This window comes from Myotis nattereri (assembly GCF_964212035.1).
Source record: "Myotis nattereri genome assembly, chromosome: 1".
NCBI classification, from domain to species: domain Eukaryota; kingdom Metazoa; phylum Chordata; class Mammalia; order Chiroptera; family Vespertilionidae; genus Myotis; species Myotis nattereri.
In genome coordinates this window covers 206,963,722-206,988,581 of record NC_138075.1, presented here as the reverse complement: position 1 = coordinate 206,988,581, position 24,860 = coordinate 206,963,722, and the positions used below count along the sequence as shown (strand labels likewise).

Here is a 24,860-nt window from a genome sequence, read left to right as displayed (position 1 = left end):
AGAAAATTAAATAACTTTTTCTAGTCACACAGCTATACTTAAACTTAGGCAGTCTAACTCCAGATGCCAAACTATTAACCACTCTGCCTCTCATTGGTGTGTGATATTTCAAGTATTTAAAACATTTTCAAGGTTATTTGGAGGCTATAGGTTCTGTACAATATTTCTTTCTATTTATTCTTATTCCAGAATCATGCTGTTTAATTTGTGCTTTTTTTAATGTTTTCATATCTGAAAGTAGTCTATGCTTTCACTATTTTCTTTTTCAGATTTTTTTTTGTAATTAGTGCCTATTTATTCTTCAAAGGAACTTTCACAATAATTTCGTGTAACTAAATCTGGTATTAGAGGATTTGGGTTAAAAGTGTATTAAGTTTATAAATTAAATTGGAAAGTATTCAGTGTTCCCACCAAAAAAAGTGCTATATAGTTCTTCATCTTCTCTCAAATTTAGCAATACAGTTTTATAATTTTCTTAAATTGGGTAACATTTAAGAATATTCTTAGATGTATTATAATTTTTGTGAAAGTGTAATATCTTATGTTTTCTAACTCTTTATTATTGGCATGTAAAAATGCTATTATTCGCATATAAGATTGTTTTTCCTGAAATGTGAAATAATAAATGACCACTCAAAAATTATAAAAATAAAAAAGGCATATACTGTAGGCAATCATGGTCAAAACATTCAGGAAAGATTTGAGTCAGTAGGCTACAGAGAAAAGGCTAAAGAGAAAATATGGCATTTTTATTATTGTTTACATATGTTTTAGTTACACATTCGGACTATTGCCACTGATGCATTTTCATCTAACTTTCCCCATAATAAGAGGATGAAATGTGTTGGTGGCTGTAATAGAGCCACCTCCCTCAGACTACGTTGCTCTCCATGGCCCATCCCAAGCCTCACACTTCAAGCTAATCATTGACAGAGCTTTACAATCACAAGCTTTTACTGAAGCGTTGATAAGACAGTCGAGCAGTTAGTGGCGAGTGAAGCCAGGCTGTGCGGCAGAATCTCCAGGGAATGAATGGATTTGCTTCAGGACTGATGAAAGCAACGTACGCTATAGGGAAACAATGTCCACCGGGGGACTGCAGAGATCTGTCATCCTGTCAACATTTCTTCTCCTCCGAGCTGTTACTGGATTCTCCGGAGACGGAAGAGCTATATGGTCTAAAAATCCTAATTACAGCCCGGTAAATGAAAGTCAGCTGTTTCTCTATGACACTTTTCCTAAAAACTTTTTCTGGGGCGTTGGGACTGGAGCATTTCAAGTGGAAGGGAGTTGGAAGGCAGATGGAAGAGGTCCCTCTATATGGGACCATTTCACCCAGACGCACCTTAAAAATGTCAGCAGTGTGAATAGTTCCAGTGACAGTTACATTTTTCTGGAAAAGGACTTATCGGCTCTGGATTTTATAGGCGTTTCTTTTTATCAGTTTTCAATTTCCTGGCCAAGGCTCTTCCCCGATGGAATAGCAGCAGTTGCCAATGCAAAAGGTCTCCAGTACTATAACAGTCTTCTGGACGCTCTAGTACTTAGAAACATTGAACCTATAGTAACTTTATACCATTGGGACTTGCCTTTGGCACTGCAAGAAAAATACGGGGGGTGGAAAAATGAAGTTCTAATAGATATCTTCAATGACTATGCCACATACTGTTTCCAGACGTTTGGGGACCGTGTCAAATACTGGATTACAATTCACAACCCATATCTAGTTGCTTGGCATGGATATGGGACAGGTATGCATGCCCCTGGAGAGAAAGGAAATTTAGCAGCTGTCTACGCTGTGGGACACAACCTGATCAAGGTACTGTACCGCTGGCTTCATATTATAGCTTCCGAAAATGAGGAGCAGGAGTTCAAAAGAAACCCTAAGAAATGTATAATCTGTTTAAATAAGTCTCTTTATTGCAATCAACTCAACTAATTTTATTCTAACCCTCAAGGTCTATCCTCAAGTTTCATGTTTAAAGTAGTGTATATTTTATTTATCTAAGCTATTATTACTGCATTAATCCAATTATTTTCCTTAAAAGTGCACTTTTAAAAATTAACTATTTTTAAATGTACAATTATACATTAGAGGATGAGAATATGAGTTTCCTTTCATTCTGTGGAAAACCAGTACCTTATAAATGTAATTGTTGGAAAGCCTTTTCTGACAATATGCAACCATTTCAGAATTATTCTAAGGCATGACCATTTCAAATATGTATTTGTTGTTACTATCGCTATTCTTACTGGTACTTAGCTATAGTAAGCTAAATAAGTGTTAGCTAACTGATACATATTAAATGCAGGAATTGAAATAAATGTAATTCACAGTTGGTTTCATTTGTTACATAGCAGGAAAGATTAATTGTTCTAGGAGTTAAAATTAAATGAGTAATATCAAAACTGGAAGAATATGCTCTACTAAGTGTTTTAAAGCTGTATAGTTCAAAAGCTAGACTTTATGCTGGGAGATGTTAAATAATAGTGAAACTCTAAGCAAAATAAATTAATATTCATTGAGTGTTTAAAGACTACTTTAAGCATTTTACTTGCATTATTTCATTTAATCATCATGATAACCTTATGAACTATGTCTTATTATTATCCCCATTTTAAAGATGAGAAAACTGAAGCTTAGTGAGATTAAATAGCTTGCCCAAGGTTACAGAGTAAAATGCACCTGTTGAAACATGGGCTTTGTAAATGACAATATAATTAAACACTAAATGTCTTTATTAAGGATATTTTTAAAGGAACAATTTTTTGAAAAATTTCAAGAGATTTTGCCTCACATTGAGGCTAATATTTAAAATCAGGTTTATCTTTTTAAGTCAACTAGTTTGCTTGGGAAAAATAAATTACTCTGAATAACTGTTACATTTTGAAAATGAAAAAACTATTAGTGGGGTTTCATCATGTGATAGGAGAAGTAATCTGATTTCTAATAATCAAATGTTAAATATATAGAAATAGAAAAAATATATAGGAACATAAAATCACTCCATGTCTTAATTTGCACATACAAAAATACATGAACTTTCTGGATTATTGTACTATGATTCAGTCACATCTGCCCATGCAGTAAACAGATTGCATTATAATTTCAAGGTCATTTACATATCTTTGAATAGAGTTGTATGTATAACATATTAATGCATGGGTATTCTGTGATTTGGGAAAAAGACATTAAAGGGGAGAAAACTTGGAGCTGTCAACTATGAAGAATATACATATTTAAGCTAGAAAAAATATTTCTTTTATCTAGTTCTTTTAATTATTAAAACAATACATGCTGGTGTAAATTGAGAAATATCAGATTGTACCAAAGGATATAAAGTGAAAAAGTTAAATTCTTCTCTCCTTCTCCATCTGACAACTCCAACCTTGAAAAAACTGCTGTTAATAGTTTCTAATATAGTCTGTTTAAAGTTTTCTATACAATTACATGTACATATATTGTTATTTAATGTCTTATTTTAAAAATTCTAAATTGTTGAAAAGTTTTCAGTTACCTGGGAAAATGTTAACAATTAGAAATCGCATTAAAAATATGTTTAAGTGGCTAATTTAAAGCCTTAAAATTGGCTATCTGATTAAAAATACACAGGAAAAAGATGTAACTAACAAATGGATATTGCTTCCAAACTTAGTATGTAAAATGCTATATTTTCAGATAATTTTCATTTTCCTCTAATTTGAGATAAACTCTGTCTTTACCACAAAATTAGCACTCTGGTAGATATTTTATTGTTTTAAACTGAGGTATTACATTTTTAAATTATTGTGTTTTCCAAGTAATTTCTTCCACCTCTTTAAAATTTCTAAGGGGTCTCTTGGGTGGTGGGCACACAACGCAGATCATGTATCATAGCGAGGTACACTTGAAATCTATATAGTCCTATCTATCAATGTCACCCCAATAATTTTAATTTTCAAAAAAAAAGTGAAATATACTGCATAACCCAGTGACTTATAGCACTAGAGAGAAAGCTGGCAGTGGTTTGGTAGCCTGAGGTGAACTTGTTTTTCCCACTTGTCCCCTCTCTGCCTTTCTTTTAACATAGCAAAGATTAATTGGATATTTTATGTTGCAATGGAGCGTTTCTTCCTTATTATGACACCTTGTGACCCAACAGAAGCATTCTTTAGGATTAGTTTTTAGTCCAAGAACATTTATTGAGTGGTTTTTTTAAGCCTAATATAAACCTAAATTCATGGATGGTGATTATCACTCCATTTCCCAATCCTCAGCTATTGAGAAGATTACATAGTGGCTACAGGGTCTTTTCAGTTCCAGGATGATCTTGAAAATTCCATCTCAGTCTGAAATGTCCTGGTTTGGAGGAAACCTGAATTGTCTGGCCAGTCCTGAGACGGAGCTGGACAGATCTGGTCATTACCTGGCTTAAAGCAAGTCTAAGCCTCAGATAAAAGTTTGTGGTAATCACACCAGCTAATGGATGCTTCACTCTGAATCCGTAACCATGTTCAGAACAGAAAGAGCACACCTTGATTGGCTTGTCCATCTTTAAGCACAGCAAACATAGCTTTAAAGATTATCTAATATTTTTGCAATAATATTCCGAGGTGTCTGTTATTACCCCCATTTTACAGAGCAGATACTTCTTAAAAATGCATCATGTCGCTCCCCTGCATAAAATCCATCAGTGATGTCCCAAAACTTCTGGGATAAAGTCCCAACTTTTCATCAAGATCTTCAGGACACAAACCCAGCCTCCATTCCAGGCTCCTTCCTGGCCATTCTCCCACCCCCATCACTAATGCCAAACCCTTGCACCCCACACTCGGCTGTAATGCACTACTAAAGTGTCTGGATTTTACCTTACTATTGCCCTCTGCTCAGCCTTCATTAATGCTCTGTGCAACTAAAATGCTTTTCTTACTCCCAGCTTTGCTGATAATGTCCTTCAAGACTCAATTTAGGCAGTTACCACCTCTACATTATTCTTGACCCTTTAGAGTCAGTGCCCCTCCTGAAGGCTCACATAGTAAGATGTGCATTGAATTCATACCATATGGTGCTTTTTTGTTTCCCCAACTAGACTGAGAGTTCTTTGAAAGAAGATGCTACTGTTTGTCTTCATATTTCCAGCACCTTGCACAGAATATTAGATACATGCTAGGTACATTGAATGAGTGGTTTAGGAATGTCTCTTAAACTTGTCATCAAAGACCCAATCCCAAGTATAAAATACATATTTCATTGCATTATTGCTAATTCCTGAAATCGCCTGTATTAATCCAGTGGTGTATTAGTGTGGACTCTTTTGGTCGCAAGTGACAGAAGCCTAATTCAAGTTGGCTTAAGCAAAAATGAGCAACTTCCTGGCTCAGTAACCAAATCACAGGAATGAATGGACCCAATAACTCTCAGAAGCTCTTCATCTCCTTCTTTCGTGTCCATTTCTTCTTGTAGGTTGGCATCTTTCTTCTTTGTAGAGGAAAGATTTCTTTCTCCCAAGTTCAGTTTTTAAAATTTCAACCTGTTTGGTCTATACTCTCATTCCTCAGATCAGCAAACTCCCAAGGTTTCACATTAGTAAAGGCAGTAATTGTGCCCGTTTTTATTTTTAGATCAATATACATGCATAATATAATTTAAATCTGTAGATTTCTTTCCCACTAAAAATGGAATATTTGAGAGCCTCTGAGAAAATACGCATAGAGGTTGGGGCAGGTAAGTTTGCTCATGAGATGGTAGCTGATTCATTTGATTACTCCACTCAATACTGCCAGCTTCCATGATAGTCTTGACCATGTCACAGCTCTAAATTATTATCTTTCATAGCCATATTCTGTCTATATAGTGCCAGGATTTCTCAATTTCGGCACTATTGACATTTTGAGCCAGAGAATGCTTTGTTGTGGTGGGTTATCTTGTGCACTGTAGGATATTTAGCAGCCTCTACCCACTAGATTTCAGTAGTACCCCTGTTGTCCAGAGTTGTGACAACTGAAATGTCTCCAGATATTGCCAAATATACCCTGGGGGAAGAGCAAAATTCCTCTTCCTTCAGTCCCTTAAAAACAACTGACGAAGTGGTTAAAGGCATGAAGCATAAAGAGCAAGGACATTGAAATATAACCAGTACGAGGGACATGAAAAAGATAAATTACAAAATCACCTCAAGGAAATTTTCACCAGATCTATAAGTTGCACACACAATCTCAAAATTAATTTATAGTATTATCAGGATGTTTCAGGAGAAGAAACAAAGCTTTCAGAAATATTAAATGAGAAAATAATGTTGATGATTATATCTAGCTTGACTTTTCACATATTGGAAATTAAGAGTGGCTTTTAATTATTTGTGAAGTACTTGAAAGAGCTGGCCCAAATCATTGCTCTTACATATGTAGCTATTTATGAGCAAAACTAAACCTACTTTTTTAAAGCTTGTACTTTTTTAAAAAGCAAAATTTAAGAATTTAAGCAAAATGTTATAGAAACAATTTTTATCCATTTTTGATGCTATAACATTGTGTTTCACAAAGTGTAGTTTTTTGGACATCACTCCATGTTGGCTTTTTTGCTGGCTTTTTTGTTTGTTTGTGTATCCAAAAACCACATGTAGTCTTATTTATTAAAACATTTTCCTATATTGCCCTAACTGGTTTGGCTCAGTGGATAGAGTGTTGGCCTGTGGACTGAAGGGTCCCAGGTTCGATTCCAGTCAAGGGCATGGGCCTTGGTTGCGGGCACATCCCCAGTGGAGGGTGTGCAGGAGGCAGCTGATCGATGTTTCTCTCTCATCAATGTTTCTAACTCTCTATCCCTCTCCCTTCCTCTCTGTAAAAAATCAATAAAATATATATAAAAAAAATTTTTTCCTATAAAATGTTTGTTTTGAAAGGAAACTTTATATCCTACTATACATGAGACACCAGTATTTTCTAATACCCTTAAAATAAATAATGTAACATTTAAAATAAAAATTTTCATTTTTGTTACACCTAATGTCATCTCCCATACAAAAGAGGTAGGTGTACCAGACTTGGAAAACACCACAGAATGGGCAAATTTTACTCTGCATTTTAGTATACATGCTGTCATAAAACCAAACACAGGATCATTTAAAAAATGTGTCATATAATAATTTTTCTTATGTCATTAAAATAATTTACATAATGTAATAGTGTTTATAAGATGGGAAAATGCTAACATTCATGTTTGTATATTATGAGTATTTTAAATATTCATTATTTATTTTCTGAATATTTAAAGTAAACTTTATAACCTTTAGCAATAAAATAGATTATATAAGTAAATATATGCCAACACATTTGCGTATACTACACACAAATGATGAAATAATGTTTTAAATTCCTCAGGGGTTTAAGAGATTGTTTAATACTGGGAAAGAGGCTTTTAGGACAAGAAATGTTGGGAAACACTAATCTAGGTCAAGGCCTTACCAACTTGTTCCTCAGCCTGGGATATTTACTTCTCCTTATTTTTTCACTTCTTTGGGAAACTATCTTAGCATTTCTTGCCATCATCCCTTCAGAGAAGCTCACACCAGGCTGGGGTATGTGTTAGATATTCAAGAAATAATTCAATTGATTATTTTATAATTAAATAAGACCTACCTTATCCCAGAAAGGTTTTAAAATTGCAATTGAAGAGAAATTGATTTCAGACACACACACACACACACACACACACACACACTTCAACACATACTCTGGCACAAACATACAGTCTTTTCAGAACATGCAAATCAATTAGGTATGCCAGTTTCTATGAAAAATTTTACATTAATAGCCCGCCTTCAACCAAGGTGTAGAATGCTGACAACTCTCAAAGCTGAGCGATGTGTTCATTGGGGTTCACTATGTTATTCTTTCGATTTTTGTGTACTGTGACAATTTCCACAATTAAAAGTAAAAAATAAAGTAGACAGTAAAAGAAATGTTATATTTTAAAATAAAACAATCACCTCTATATAATACACTTCTTGAAGGCTCTGTCAAAATTCTTAGCCAAAATTTAGTGTGAAAACTGCAAAATCAGATGTGAAAAAGCCACCATTCACATGATTAACAGCTAAGCCTTCTCTGCCAGGAGGCTGCTGCAACTGCTTTCTTGAACAAGAAGACTGCATATTTCACAGGCACATTTAAATGGATTAAATGTCATTTTTAAACCTCTTCTGCCCAACCCCTCACCAATGTCTTGAAGACAAAGTATAATATTTTGACATGGAAATACTAGTAGAATCCTTTTTTAGTTTGTTTTAGTTGGATAGAACCAAAATCTTCAAAGATCATCTGAAATGACTTTTTCCCATAAGATAGAGGAATTTTTAAAAATTCCTGTTGTTAGAGTTGGGTTGCTAAATCTGGTAGCTAAAAAGCTAGTCCAGGCCAGCCAGCATGGCTCAGTGGTTGAGCGTCGACCTATGAACCAGGATGTCATAATTCGATTTCTGGTCAGGGCACATGCCTGGGTTGCAGGCTCAATCCCGTGCAGGAGGCAATCGGTCAATGATTCTCTCGCATCATTGATATTTCTCTTTTCTCTCTCTCTCTCTCTCTCTCTCTCTCTCTCTCTCTCTCTCCTCCCCCTTCCTTTCCTCTCTGAAATATATACATATATATATATATATATATATATATATATATATATAATTCTTTATTGTTGAAAGTATTATATATGTGCCCTTTTCCCCCTCATCGACTCCCTCCAGCCTGCCCCACCACCTCCTTTTTTTAAAAGCTAGCTCAAGCTTTTCTGTCAATGAAGGAATAAAAAAAAGCTTAAAAAAAAACCCAAAACTTGTTATTTGCTACTTTCCACACTTTGCCCTTCCACCCCACCCCCCAAAAATGAATGCAGAAATGGGGAGAAAAAAGGACAGAGATTGGTCTTAATTCTTAAGTGGAGGGTTGAAACATTACTACAGGTAATGTTTTGACATTCTATACTACTATTCTTAATAATTATTTTTATAGTAAGACTATTTTATTGCATACCTACTGTAGTTTCAGAAACTACCCTAGGTACTTTTCATATATTGTTTAATTCTCACATCAACCCTACCAGGTAAGTATTCTTATAGCCATTTTGTGGTTGACTAGAGGCCCGATGCACAAATCTATGCACGGTTGGGGTCCGGCCAGCCCGCCACGATCGGGGCCAATTGGGCCGAGCCGGCCAAGGGGAGGGGACATGGGAGGTTGGCCAGCCTGTCCCTGATTGGGGGCGGGGGGGATGATGAGGGGCAGGGCCAGTCAGAGGGAGGGGCCACAGGTGGTTGGCGGGCTGGCCCCACCCCCTGGTTGAACTCCCAGTTGGGGGGCAATTTGCATATTAGGCTTTTATTATCCTACTAGAGGCCCGGTGCACAAAAATTTGTGCACTGGCCGGGGTGGAGGGGGGGGGCGTCCCTCAGCCCCACTTGTGCCCTCTCACAGTCTGGGACCCCTCGGGAGATAACAACCTGCTGGCTTACGCCCACTCCTGGGTGGCAGAAGGCAGGCCCAATCCCTAGGTGCCTGCCCCGCAGTCCCTGGTCCAGCTCAGAGCAGGGCCAATTGGGGGGTTGGGACGCCGCCCCCTGTCACATTCAAGGCAGGGTTGATGTGGAGGTTGTGGTGCCACCCCCTGTCATGCACAGAGCAGGGTAGATCAGGGGGTTGTGGTGCCACCCCTGTCACATACAGAGCCGGCTGATCAGGGGGTTGGGGCGCTGCCCCCTGTCACACACAGAGCAGGGCCCATCAGGGGGGTTGAGGCTCCGCACCCTGTCACACACAGAGCAGGGCCCATCAGGGGGGTTGAGGCTCCGCACCCTGTCACGCACAGAGCAGGGCCGATCAGGGGGTTGGGGAGCTTCCCCCTGTCACGCACAGAGCAGGGCCAATCAGGGGTTTGGGGAGCTCACCCCTGTCATGCACAGACCAGGGCCGATCAGGAGGTTGTGATGCTACCCTCAGTCACGCTCAGGGTAGGGCCAATTGGGTGGTTGGGGCGCCGCCCCCTGTCACACTCAAGGCATGGTTGATGGGGAGGTTGGGGCACCGTCCCGTCACCCACAGAGCAGGGCTGATCAGGGGGTTGGGGCACTCCCCCCTGTCACACTCAGGGCAGGGCCGATGGGGAGGTTGCGGCTCCACCCTGTCACACACAGAGCAGGGCCGATGGGGGGTTTGGGGGCCGCACCCTGTCACACACAGAGCAGGGCCGATCAGGGGGTTGGGGAGCTCCCCCCTATCAGGCACAGAGCAGGGCTGATCAGGGGGTTGGGGCGCCTTCCCCTGTCACGAACAGAGCAGGGTGGATAAAGAGGTTGTGGCCCCGCCCCCTGTCACACACAGAGCCTCAGGGCGATCAGGGGGTTTGGGCGCTGCCCCCTCTCACGCTGCTCCAGGAGCCAGGAGTCCTCGCGGCTCCTCTGATCCTGGTGCTGGGAGGCATATTACCCTTTTACTATATAGGATAGAGGCCTGGTGCACGGGTGGGGGCCAGCTGGTTTGCCCTGAAGGGTGTCCTGGATCAGGGTGGGGGTCCTGCTTGAGTGCCTGGCCAGCCTGGGTGAGGGGATGATGGCTGTTTGCATCTGGTCACACCCCCTTCAGGGTGGGGGTCCCCACTAGGGTGCCTGGACAGTCTGGGTGAGGGGCTGAGGGCCGTTTTCAGGCTGGCAGGTGACTGAAGCTTCCAACCGCTCCTTTTTTCCTTTTTTTTTTATTCTTGGATTTATGGCTGTCACTGGAGCTGAGAGCCGGCTTTAGCTGTGAGACCTCGCTGCTGAAAGCAGGTTTCTGGCTTTGTTTACTTTCTGTGTTTGAAACTTTGTTGCGACTCCAATTCTGAGATCCTGGCTGACTGAAAACAGGTTTCTGGGGTTTTGTTTAGCTTCTATATTTGTAACAATGTTTCTTAGCAGCTGAGAGCCAAGCAGCAGCAGGCAGGGAACGTTGGAATCCTCTGTCACTGAAGCAAGCAAGCCTCCTGTTCGTGTCAGTAGCCTGGCTACCGGCTGCCATTTTGGCTGGCAGTTAATTTGCATATCGCCCTGATTAGCCAATGGGAAGGGTAGCGGATGTATGGCTAATTGCCATGTTTCTCTTTTATTAGATAGGATACTAGAAGCCTGGTGCACAAAAATTTGTGCACTGGCCGTGGCGGGGGGGGGGGGGGGGGTTCTCTCAGCCCAACCTGTGCCCTCTCACAGTCTGGGACCCCTCAGGAGATAACCACCTGCTGGCTTAGGCCCGCTCTCCTGGTGGCAGATGGCACGCCCGATCCCTCAGTGCCTGCCCCGTCTCTCCCAGTCTCACATGGCAGGCCCGGATCCCGCAATGGGGCGGGTGGCAGCTGGGGATCTCACTACTGCCCACAACCCCCACCCCCGCCCTGGGCCCCACATGGCAGGCCCGGATCCTGCGCTGGGGTGGGCAGTGGCTGGGGATCTTGCTGCTGCCGCGCCTCCCCCCCGCCCCCCCCCCCGCACACGGCAGGCCCAGATCCCACGCTGGGGCGGGCAGCAGCTGGGGATTGCACAGCCGCCTCCGCAGGGCGGCACAGCAGGATCTGCCTGCAGTATGCAAATTTAATGGCCATCTTTGTTGGGTTAATTTGCATACTCTTCTGATTGGCTGATGAGCGTAGCAAAGGTATGGTCAATTAGCATCTTTGTCTTTTATTAGTGTAGATAATAAAATCATAGTATGCAAATTGTCCCCTTGGCTGCGAGTTCCGGGAGTTTCACCATGGGGGGCGGGCCGGCCAGGGGAAGGGAGGGAGGCCCTGGTCAACAGCTGCTAGAGACCCTACCAATGCACAAAATTTCGTGCACTGGCCTCTAGTATAAGATGAAACTGAAGCCCAGAGAAATTTGCCTGAGGCTACATAGCTGATAAGTGGGGTTTTTTTACTCCATAGTAAGTATCAGAGCCAAAATTCAAATCTTAGCCATCTGAATCCAAGTTAGCCAGGTTTAATGGCATGAATCAGCTACCTAGCGAGATTCAATGAAAGATAACAATTTTCAGCTTTAAACCCATAGCAGTCACTAGTGTTGATACTGACTCAACAGATATTTGACTTCACTTTGCCTATTTAAAGACCAGAAAAATCTATGTACATGTTTTATTAGTCTGCAAAATCTTTGAACAATTTATCCCTGATTCATTGTCCCCATGATTTTAATTTTTATTTGCTCAAAACTTTAGTGCTCACCGGGCTGGCACGGCTCAGTTGTTGAGCGTCGACCTATGAACTAGGAGGTCACGGTTCAATTCATGGTCAGGGCACATGCCCGGGTTGTGAGCTCGATCCCCAGTGTGGGGTGTGCAGGAGGCAGCCAGTTGATGATTCTCTCTAATCACTGATGTTTCTATCTCTCTCTCCCTCTCTCTTCCTCTCTGAAATCAATAAAAAAATATATCTATATATTTAAAAACTTTAATGCTCCATTAAAGTGATGTTAAATCACATATGTGTGCCCTTGGCAATACCATCTAAAGTTTAATTAAATGTTAACACAATTATTCATTTACTTAGCTAATGATCATAGTATTTATATGGTCATCCCACTCATCTCCATTAGGACCTAAGACATCTCCAACAAAATACAGAAAATAATGATCAAACAAGTTAAAACTAGCATTCTTATACATGTTTCTAACCAAATCTGAATAAAGATGAAAACCGCTTACAGATAAGAATTGCCGCCGAAACCGGTTTGGCTCAGTGGATAGAGCATCGGCCTGGGGACTGAAGGGTCCCGGGTTCGATTCCGGTCAAGGGCATGTACCTGGGTTGCGGGCACATCCCCAGTGGGAAATATGCAGGAGGCAGCTGATCAATGTTTCTCTCTCATCGATGTTTCTAACTCTCTATCTCTCTCCCTTCCTCTCTGTGAAGAATCAATAAAATATATTTTAAAAAAAAAAAGAATTGCCAAAGACAGTTTCTATAATCAGAAAGCACCATTAGATACAAGAACCATGTAAAAAAAACACAACTATTTGTAGATGACAATTGGTATCCAAAACCTTCAAGAGAGCAATATTTACTTTTTCTAATCATTAAGTAGAAAAAGTTATACTTCAGTGAATGATTAACAAGCGTTTAAATAAATGTAATTATAAATGCCCAGAAAATAACATTGGGATCATGTTTAAACAGCTTGATTTGATATGAACACTCTCATACATGGAAAATTAGGCCCAACTGGAGATCAGAAAAAAAATGTTAAGTAATGGAAACGGTACTAAATATGATGTGTCTATGAACTGAGGGAAACTTTACATTAGTTTATAGAATAAGTCATTTTACTGTATATAAAAAGGCTTACTGAGAAAACTCAACATTAGAAAATAGTCTTTGTTAAAAAAAAAAAAGGTATAATCAAAACTATTAAACCTTAACAATGATTTCGTTGCTGAAAAGTAGCAGGGATGCTGAGAATACATCAAAACATTTCACTAACTAGTAATGAGTGCATACTTAAGTAGTCAAAGTGGTTCTTGGGTGACCTAGTACTGCTTCCTGGAAGTGTGTCTGGGAGAGGCCATTGGTGGGCTCTTCATAGCATCATATCTTGACCAGAGATTATGTGACTGAGTCTTAAATAAAGGGCTGGGGTTTACTGTTATCAGTGCTTCTTTCATGTTCATCACACATGCATTGTACGTCTCCTCCTTTTACCTTTACATATCAATGTATTGTTACAGAATAAACAAACATTCTTTAATATATAATGGAATCCAGAATAACAACTTTTTTTAAGTTTCTGGTTTTTCCTTTGAGATTTATGGAACTTGGAGAAACTGAAGAGTGAAAGCAAAGAGCAATTAAATCCACTGATAGAAACTATTTGTTTCAACCAATGCTCTTGACCTTTGCATTTTTTAAAATATATTTTTATTGATTTCAGAGAGGAAGGGAGAGGAAAAGAGAGATAGAAACATCAATGATGAAAGACAATCATTGATCAGCTGCCTCCTGCATGCCCCACACTGGTGAGCAAGCCCACAACCCGGGCATGTGCCCTGACTGGGAAATCAAACTGTGACTTCCTGGTTCATAGGTCGACGCTCAGCCACTGAGCCACACCAGCTGGGCTTGGCCTTTTTAAATTACAAAAATGATGCTTTTTACCACAAAACGTTCAAACAATATATAACACATAAAGTTAAAATGAAGTCTCAAAAAAAAAATTGAATTCTCCTCTATAAGTCTTACTCCCTAACTCCATACCCAGAAGTAACAACTGCTAGCAGCTTGTTCAATGTCCAAATATTCTTCTATGTATAAATAAACACATACATTTGGTCAAATTTTTAATAAAATTTGAATCATATTAAGTTTTTGTTATTGTTTCTGATTAATTGAAACATAAAACTACACTGTTTTTATTCTATTTATTTCTGTACTTGTGTCTCCTAATAGAGGTCAGAGGTCATAAAACCGGCACTGTTTTGTTCATCTCTATCCAAATGTCTACCATTGTGCCTTGTATTTGTTAAATAAGTGTTTGTAGACTTGAATTTAAGGAAATAATCAATGTAAATGAATGAAGAGGAAAGAAGGATAAAATAATAGCTGTGGGTTGAATGAACTTAAAGAAAAATGATTTATCTAAACTTGCCTTTGATGATGTACAGAATTTCTGTAAGGGAAAGAAGTTGAACAGAATCTCCATTTAATTACCGAGGTGTTGCTCCAGACTGCTCCTCTCCTGAGCGTGTTCCTGGCCCCCGTACACTGACACGTGGCTTTCTCGGTCCACTGGCCCTTGATTTGGGGCCATAGCTGTTATACTAGTACACCCCTTGCATTTTCACAGCCTGTTCAATCACCATTGAATCTAAGGTATAAAAGTGTGTTTCAAAGACACATAATTTAATTTTCGTGATGATATGACAGTGAACTACAAGGCTGAAGTACTTACTTCTAATTCTAGCTTTGCCACTCTGGGACTTTGGGTAAGCCATTTATTTCTGAGTTTCAGCTTCTTCATTTAAAATATTTAAAAAATTTTATTGGGCCAAATGACCCATAAGGTTCATCCTCTACCTCTAATTAGCAGGCATGAGCACAGAACTTGGAGCATTCCAGCTTGGGCTTGACAACTCATGAAACTCTCCTCCAAAATGAGAATGATAATAGTACCTACCTCAAGAAATTTAAGTGTGGATTACAGGAGATAAATGTGAATTAAATGGAAAGCACTTAGAACAATGTTTGGCACTCATAGATGTTAGTTCTTATCACCATTTATATTATTAATTTTCTATGGTTTTGTAATTTAATCACTATTCTGTTCTACCTGACCATGAAAGTCACTCATCTTTAAGGACCATTCGTTAATGACTTGTTTGTAGGTGATGCAGTGTTAAACACTATGCAAGCACGGCATCCCTGCCCTCTCGGTCTAACATTGACAGTGGTGTAAAGATCACCGTCCTCAGTTGAGACAGTCAAATGTAGAAGTGGTGCATAGGGATTCATTTAGCCTCTGAGGACAGTATCCAATGCCAATACTGGGACAGGGAAATACGCATAAATGTTACATGCTGTGCTGGGCACTTGGACTACTATGTGGTCTTCTGAACACCCCAAATTTGCTGGCAGGTCTTCCAGAACCTTTCTGGGTGATCCTGAATTCCAGACATACTACTACATAGACATTTTCTTCTCAGCATGCAAGACAGCTTAGTTCTTTTAATAACCAAGTTCAGCGGAAAGAAAGCATAATTTTAAAACAGTATGTTATGGTTCATATCCAGTGCTCTTTCCCCAACAGTTTCAAAATTTAGAACTGGCACATACAGAAAGCAGGATGGTTTAGTAAGGAGATCAGGGAAGACCTGGGTTCAAATCCTAGCTCCACCACTACCCAGCCTCTGGGAAGTTCAGTTTCTTCTCTAAAAGTAGAAAACTAAAATCTGCCTCGCAGAAGCTGTCAGGTGGCCAACATACTAGCTGGCTCATAGTGGGCATTCATTCAACAAGTATTTTATGCCAGGCTCTATCCTGGGCATGTGTATGCACAACTGTATGACAAAATACATACGGTCCCTGCACTCAAAAAGCTCATAGGCCAGGCGTGGACCTGTGTGGCGCTGGCCTGAGACTTACGCAATCTGGAGCCCCTATCTAAAAAAATATATAAAAAATGACAAACACAAAAGTTGGTACAAAAGTGAATGTTTAGAATCAGAGAAATCTTACATCAGATTGCTGTAGTCTCGGAGATTCTGACTCCTTCTTTTCTGAGGTCTCTTTAGGGAATTTATCAGAAATCCTTACCTAGCAGTGCTTCATCACAGCCTTACTCAGAACCCACGTAGAGCATTTTACAAGGACCCATGCACGCCAGGGGCCTGAAGCTTCAGCTCCTGAGGCTCATGGTGAATCTGCCTTTCTTGCACGCCCCAAGATGGGGCCTTCGTTTTGTTATTTTTTAAAAATGTATCTTTATTGTTGAAAGTATTACAGATGTCTGCTTTGTGTGGTTTTTTTCCCCCCATTGACCTCCTCCTCCCTGGATCTGCCCTCCCAAGCCTTTGCCACACTACTGTCTGTGTCCATGGGCTCTGCATATCCTATATAATAAAAGGCTAATATGCCAATTGTCCCTGTGGGTGGGTGTTCCACCGACCAGGAGTTAGACGTGCACTGACCACCAGGGGGCAGCGCAGGCAGTGGGCTGCAGTGGAGGTGCTGCCAGCCCCAATGGGCCCCGACAAAAGCGGGATGGCGGCAGGATGGTGGAGCAGGTGAGCGGGCGGCGCCAGGCCAAGGCAGGTGCAAAGGGAGGCCCCAGCCTGCGGCAGCAGTAGGCAGCCAGAAGATGGGAGGCCCCAGCTGGCAGCCAGCAGCCGCTAGGGACCCTACCCATGCACTAATTTAATGCACTGGGCCTCTAGTATGCATATAAATTCCCCCAGTTAATCTCTCTCCCCCCACCTTTCCTCTGAAATTCATCAGTCTGTTCATGACTCTATGTTTCTGGATCTATTTTGTTCATCAGTTTATTTTGTTCATTAGATTCCACATTTATTTTTGTTATTTTAAAAATATGTTTTTATTAATTTCAGAGAGGATGGGAGAGGGAGAGAGAGATAGAAACATCAATGATGAGAGAGAATCATTGATTGGCTGCCTCCTGCACTCCCCCTACTAGGGATCCAGCCTGCAACCTGGGCATGTGCCCTTGGGTGGAATCGAACCTGGGACCCTTCAGTCTGCAGGCCAACAACTCTCTCCACTGAGCCAAACCTGCTAGGGGTATTTGTGTTATTGTAAGAGTTATATTATTTATGATTTCTAGAATGGCTGTTATATTGATTCTATTTTTTTAAATATTTTTTATTGATTTCAGAGAGAGGAAGGGAGAGGGAGAAATAGAAATATCGATCAGCTGCTTTCTGCAAGCCCCCACTGGGGATAGAGCCCACAACCCAGGCACATGCCCTGACCAGGAATCGAACTGTGACTTCTTGGTTCTTGGGATGATATTCAACCAACTGAACCACACCAGCCAGGCTATACTCGTACTGACTATCTTTAACTCTTCATTCCTAAATCCTGAGGAAAAACTTCAGGTTCCCAACCCAGGCTGTTTTAGCTTTAATTATTCTCTGAGATATGGTCCTTTTACATGAAAAAGTTACTAACAGGATTGCCATTGTTAATGTAGTAAGAACAGAACACTGAAATTGGCATACGAATGTTATCTCTGGGCAGGGAACCTGGCCTCCAGTAAAGCTCCAATTTACTAATATTGATTTCTTCTAAACTCCCTTCTAACATCTGTGGAAACCACAGATGCTTCGTTTAATTAATTAGGAACTTTATTCTAGAGCTTTTTCCCTTTGTGTTGCCAGGTTTAGACTCTGGCTCAGGCATTGATTTAATTCAGTAATATTATAATGGAAATTAGAATTCTATAACAACAATAGGACCGTTTTTTAAATCTTATACTCCTCAGGAAAACAGAGCACTATTGAGTGTCTATTATGTACTATAAAGATCTTCAGTCTTAGGTCACAGAGTTAAGAGCTCCTGGTTTTGGTCCCATAAGCTCTCTTTGAAATGACCTATAGGACCATTTTTTAAAGGAACAAATATATTAGAGCTTAGTTTTTACATGATTCCTATGGGGAAAATCCTGAAACTATACAAACTGAGAACAATCAATGATTTGTTAAAAATACTTTGCAAATATAATGATTACAAAGAAAATGGGAGGAAAATTAATTAAAATGAATTTTATTAAAATGAAAATTCATTAAAATTAATTTTAATATGATTATTTCTGAGTTATTTCAACTATAGAAAACATGAATAGGATGGGTAAATATTTTCCTTATGAAAGGTGGTAACTTTTTTTAATATTTAAATATTCTCTCCTAAGAATAATGAGGGTAAGATATTTCTAAGAGAGTTGCAAGATTATCAAAAAAATTAAAGAAATGACAGTGATATATTTAAGGAGATAATAGTAATAATTTTTTAGCAATGAACTTCTGTAAAGTTCACACACCTTAAACACCTAATAAATATTTGTAGAATGCAGAACAAATCACTGAAGATTAAAAAAAATCTGGAACAGCAATTGTAATCAGTAGAAAACAAATATAAAGAAGTGCTGAATAGATGAAAAAATGAATCAACCTGAAATTAATTTCAGTCCCAATGGACAATGAATAAAACTCGGTCAACTTCAAAAATAAAAAAAATAAGGACAAACAGGTTAGCCATGAAACTCAAGGGGTAAAGGAGAGTTATTACAACATTATTTATAACAGGAAAAGGGGAAGGAAGGGGGAGGGAGGAGGGAAGGAAGAAGGAATCATTTCTATTAACACTCTTCATCCCACACAGACTCCCACTGTTGTTTTCCACAGCAAGTTAATTTTCAGCTTGCTCTTTCAAAATACTTCAAATTTTCATTTGTGTAGTTTGCACAGGATCTTCACATATATTACCTCATTCCGTCTTCACCACAATTCTCTAGTGTTTATTTTTAGCTCAGTATGATGGAGAAGGGAACTGAGGCTGCTGAATGGGAAATGCGTTATCCAAGATCATAAGCTCAGTAGTCGCTGTGCCGGTACTGGAGGCTGGGTGTCCTGCTTTCAAGGCCCAGGCCCTGTCACCTAGAGTGCCATGTAGGTGAGATGCATTTTATATCATTCTTCATGGCCATTTATCCCTAAAAGAGAGCAATCAATATTTCCAAGCAGGTGGTCAAAGAACACTCACACCAAAGGACAAACTGGCCGAAAAACCATTTGGAGATATGTAAAACAACTTTAAAAATTGTTAGGCAGTCATTCTGAGATTAACAAAAGGAAATAATTCAAACAAATTAAAAGCTATATGCCCACCATTAGTTATTACAACATTATTTATGATAGAAAAGGGGAAAGAGAGGAAGGAAGGAAGGAAGGAAGGAAGGAAGGAAGGAAGGAAGGAAGGAAGGAAGGGAGGGAGGGAGAGAGAGGGAGGGAGGGAGAGAGAGGGAGGGAGGGAGAGAGGAGAAGCTAATTTCTATCAAAAGAGAGAGATGACTAAGGAAATCGTATTTCATACAATTGGTGAATTATTATACTGTTAAGATAGTTATGAAGACTAAAAACAACATGCAATATGTCCAGTCATTTTAGCTGGGAAATATACTGGGAAAAGCTGGCAGGGAACACAGAAATAGGAAAACAGTTTGCTGTGATTGTGGAGTTTAAAGTAAATTTTCTTTAATAGTTTTTGCTTAATACTTTGTTAAATTGCTTTAACATATAAACAAATCCACATGAAGATATTTCAGCCAAAATGCGACTAAAATTAGGCACCGAATTGGAAATTTAAGTTGGACAACTGATTGGCGGTAACTTGGTTACAGACATGTGTGCTCATCTGTCTTCAGCCCACGCCCTCCACAGCACTCCCTCCCACCAGCGTCCCGCCATGCCTCCCGACCTCCAGCCCCTTCTTCATCTTGGCTTCTAGAGTTGTGTCTTATTTGCTTCCTATCACCCACAGAACTGATCTGAGTCTGCATTTCCAGCGGCATCAAAGAGAACTGCCACGCTAGGCCAGCAGCTGCCTCTCAATGATATGAGGCCCTGATAGCTGACCCCAAACAACAACAGAAAAAAAGCTGCTGACTTCCCCTTTAAGCTACTGAATTTAAAGAACAAAGGTTGAAGCTCCCTTAAATCAATCATTCCAAAGGTAGATGGCCTTGTACAGATAGAGGGTAACCTTGGGAAAGCTCAGAAAGACTGTTGTGCAAGGTGGCAGGGCCCAGGCTGCACGGCCCTCCTAGCCCTATTTTAGTCTTCCCAGTAGCCGTCCTTTGTGAGCATCAGAGCAGCGCACACACGTAGATATCTCTGTTTCATCAAGATTTATGTCAAACTCACTACCTCTGAGCAATACTTTTTACCTTGTTACTTGGCAAACAGGATCAAGTTATAACTATAAGCACTGTCCAAAGAACCTCTCCCACATTCTCTACACAAGAATGGAGAGGCTGCCTTCAGCCCAGAGCAAAGATAACCCTAGATACCTTGATAGCCTATGCAAATAGCAGCAAAGGTGAAAGAGACGCTGTGGAACACGAAGGTCACCTTGGGGCATGACGAAACGTGTGTATAGACATATATATCCAGAAAACTTGTTTGGAAAGATGTTGCAAAGGTACATATCCGTTGTCTTCTAAGCTGCTCTATTTCTCATTAAAATGCTGATGCCACCAAGATTTTATCACAGCTTAGGTTATCTTTCATACAATCACTAAAATATGCAATAAAACACCAATTATAAAGAAACGCAAGAAAATTAAAATTAAAATTAAAAAACGCCCCCCTCCCTTTCTTTTTCCTATTAGGACTGGTTCATTGCTGATTTAATAAATTTCTTACTGACTCCATCTCACTCTCCCTTCAGTGTCTGATGGCGTCATATTTGCATGGCAGCGAGTTTCTGGCTCAGGATCTTACTTACATGGGTGCTGAGCTTTATAGTTTACACGTCGGAGCTGCATGACTGCCCTGGTCAAGTATCCAGGCATGAAGTGACGGATTAGAAGCAAGCAAAGAATTCTAGCAATGCATGACTGCTTTTGTTTCAAATCGGAAAAAAAATGCAGTTCTCAAGACTTTGGGATTCCAGGCTTTTCAGCCCAGACAGAGCAGCTGAGACCACTTAAGGTGGTGTCTGTCCCCCGTCCCCATGTGGTTCCTTCCAGAAGCTGGAACCTCAGGCTGGAGGCAGGGGAGGAGGCGGCAGCCTGTACACTTCTCTGACGGGAGAGCATTCTTACAGATCCCTGGGGACATTTGGGTGCTAAATGGTTGCAGTGAAAACAAGTAAGATCAGACAGACAGAGGTAATACCTCGAGACATCTACCTCAGAAAACCTTCCCCGGGAATGATTTCGATGAACTCCTTCCATCAAGCAACAAGGCACCAACTTTGAAATCCTCGCCTCCCTTTCCCCACCCTAACAGGATTTCTGAAGCACAGCTGCTGTCCGCAGGGTCTATTAGGTTTGAACCACTGGGCACATTTGATTGTCCTTGACTTACAGAGGCCCTTTCAGATAATTCAACCCAATACACAGCGTCTCTGATGAGCAAAAGAAAAGCCAAGGAACCAAGAAAAGCAGACTTTGTGGGTTAAAGGGAACGGTGTGCACACTGGTTTCAGAAACAGCCAAATAGAGGAGAAATTGGGAGACCTGGGAAGAGGCAAGCAAGTCAAATGCTGAGGGAAAAGAGTCATGGTCACAGGTAAAGGGTAATTTTATGGCTGGTCAGGGGTCCTTAATTGGAGTCCTTAATGTTTGCTCCTCCTTCTAATAGAGCTCATGGCTCTAATGAACCTGTCTTTTTGCTTTAAATATTTTTTCATTTAAGGCCTTATTTTATGCCATTTTATGTTTCTCTTTCACACCTTTCAGTCTTATTTTTTCAATAAGATGATTGGCTCCTGAGGGCGAGTTCCTGTTCCAATTATTTCAGCCTCTCAGGGCAGGCTAGACAGGCATTGAGTGACACTCGTACCTATTAAATAGACTGGAAACCGATCATGAGGCTCTGTCATAAGAGCTCAACTGGCAATGTAAACTCCAGGAGACTAATAATAATAACGTCCATCCTTTCTTCTTTTTTTTTAAAAGAGAGAGAGGAACATCAATTTGCAGTTCCACTTATGCATTCACTAGTTGATTCTTGTATGTGCCCTTACCAAGGATTGAACCCGCAACCTTGCCCTATCGGACGATGCTCTAACCAACTGAGCTACCCAGCCAAGGCAATAACATTCATCTTTAGGCAGTAGCTCCTAAGTGCTACATACTTAATTCTGTGCTACAGATTTAATTCACACATTAGCTCTACATCTAACAACAACTTTACAAAGGGTATTACTGTTATTTCTAACTTCATTTTACAGATGAGGATAGTACCAGGTTTCAGATAGGTTAAGTGACTTCTCTACGGCCACACATTAAACACCTGAACTTCAAGCCCCAGTGTGCTGACCTCAAGGCCCACACACTGTCCCCTGGTTTTCTGCTTTATGCAGCGCCTGCCACACTTTTATAATGATAGTAATCACAGCTAAGGCTTCTATAGAAGTTACTCTGTCCCGGGCACTGTTCTGAGGCCCTGTACACACATTAATTCATTCAAGCCTCACAACAAGCCTAGGAGGTGGCTCTATTATTATTCATTGACAGAATCTGGATCCCACATTATCCTGGACTTCTAAGTCAGGGCCAGAAGGAGTTTCTGCGGGACAATGAAAGCTCACTGCTCTGCGTCTTTTTATCTAAAGGAAGAAATCCCCTAATCCACATAGCATCTCACCTGCACCAGCCCCAGGAGGGCCAGGAAGGGGGTCAGGGAGAAGAGAAGTAAGATGGAGTTTGGACGAGGGCTCTCTGCCTGCCTCTCAGCAGTCCTATAGGAGAGGCGTGGGTTGCAAGCAAGGGGAGGTGGGCAGAGCACCGCCTCTGAGGCCACCAGGGTTTCCTGGCAGCTTTCCTCTGCGTCACCCTGTGCTGCATTCATTTATCCATGAAAGACCTTCTACCAACCGAGTCAAACCCTTGTAAGAACAATATAAGTTAATCGTATTTTCTTCTTCTCAGGCTCACTCAAAAGTTTGGCACAACTACAACATAAATTTCCGCCCACATCAGAAGGGGCGGTTATCGATCACACTGGGATCCCATTGGATTGAGCCAAACAGACCAGAAAACACGATGGACGTCCTCAAGTGCCAACAGTCCATGGCTTCTGTGCTCGGGTGGTTTGCCAGCCCTATCCACGGGGACGGGGACTACCCAGAGCTGATGAAAAAGCAGCTGCTCTCCATTCTGCCCCTTTTCTCAGAAGCGGAGAAGAAGGAGGTGAGGGGCACCGCTGACTTCTTTGCCTTTTCCTTTGGGCCCAACAATTTCAAGCCCCAGAGCACCATGGCTAAAATGGGACAAAATGTGTCACTCAATTTGAGAGAAGTGCTGAACTGGATTAAGCTGGAATATGGCCACCCCCGGATCTTGATTACTGAGAATGGCTGGTTCACGGACAGTCATGTGAAAACAGAAGATACCACAGCCATCTACATGATGAAGAATTTCCTCAACCAGGTTCTTCAAGGTTGGTTGCACATTAGCTCAATTTAAAAGGATTTTTTTGAATATTTATGCTATATATTTAAAGTTGCCTTTGATTATGTGATTATTGTTATCGCAGCTTTTTTATTGTCCAGTGTTAAATTATTTTACAATATTTTTTATTGATTTCAGAGAGAAGGGGAAAGGGAGAGAGAGATAGAAACATCAATGATGAGAATCATTGATCGGCTGCCCCCTGCACACCCCCTACTGGGGATTGAGCCCGCAACCCAGGCATGTGCCCTGACAGGGAATCAAACCATGACCTCCTGGTTCATAGGTTGATGCTCAACCACTGAGACATGCTGGCTGGGCGACAAAATTTTTTAATGTTATCTCATGTTCTTTTTTAGTGAAAGCTTGAGAACAAAATAATTTTAGACTATAGATACATAATTAATTGGCAACAAGATGCTGTTTCAGTCTATAATGCTGAGAAAGATATGTCCAAAGTTTTTTTAACAGTAGAGCTTTAAGATGCTGATGGCTTTCTTGGAATTGTGCTTTCACTCTATCACATGTCCAAATGATGAAAAAGTCCGAAGACACAGAATGAGCCACGAATCTCAAAGCTGAGTCATTTCTATTGATCCTGAGTATTTCTCTGACCCTTTCTTATCCCCTCATTCCTTTTCCATTACTCAAGTAGTGACATCTACAGGTGGCTGATTGAAATAATGGAGCAGAACACAAACTCAAATCATGATGGCTCTGTCAGAGCTGGGCTCATTTCGCGCAAATATAAAGGAATTCTCGGTAGATCCTTCTAAAATTCTGTAGCTCTCTTTAAAAGCCACCTGTCTGGAGAAAAATCCCAGATTCTGCCGAAGAGAGTGCTCAGGGAGCGTCCTCAGGAACAGCAAGAGCCTGCTACCCACCCTGCAGGAAGGAGCAGCATGGAACAGAGTCGTGCCCAGCCACAAGCATGTGTATAGGGGGCCTCTGGAGCAGAGGGCCTAACGCCATGCCCGTGGGCAGAAGGGTGTCATTTCCCAGGCGTCACTATTCCACCTCTCCTCAGTGCCCTATACCCATGGGGTTAGAACCAGGGCCTGTTAAAATGTATTTATTTCAAACATCAGTGATCTCAAAGAAATCTCTTGGTCAGGATTTTCTACCTTTTAGGAAAAGGGTGTCAATGATAAAACCCAGAAAATGCACCCTATCCAGTTTGGCTCAGTG

The 24,860-nt window shown here is 40.8% G+C and overlaps 1 protein-coding gene across 1 annotated transcript in view; it reads left to right on the top strand.

The window, feature by feature from the left end:
• The first annotated feature begins 1,066 nt into the window (after positions 1 to 1,066).
• Positions 1,067 to 24,860, top strand: part of KLB (klotho beta) — a 43,747-nt gene continuing 19,953 nt past the window's right edge. Inside the window, exons 1-2 of the mRNA XM_081093025.1 lie at positions 1,067 to 1,819; positions 23,151 to 23,661. Coding sequence (XP_080949151.1) covers positions 1,082 to 1,819; positions 23,151 to 23,661 — 1,249 coding nt within the window. The 5' untranslated portion in view covers positions 1,067 to 1,081. The remainder of the gene's footprint in view (positions 1,820 to 23,150; positions 23,662 to 24,860) is intronic.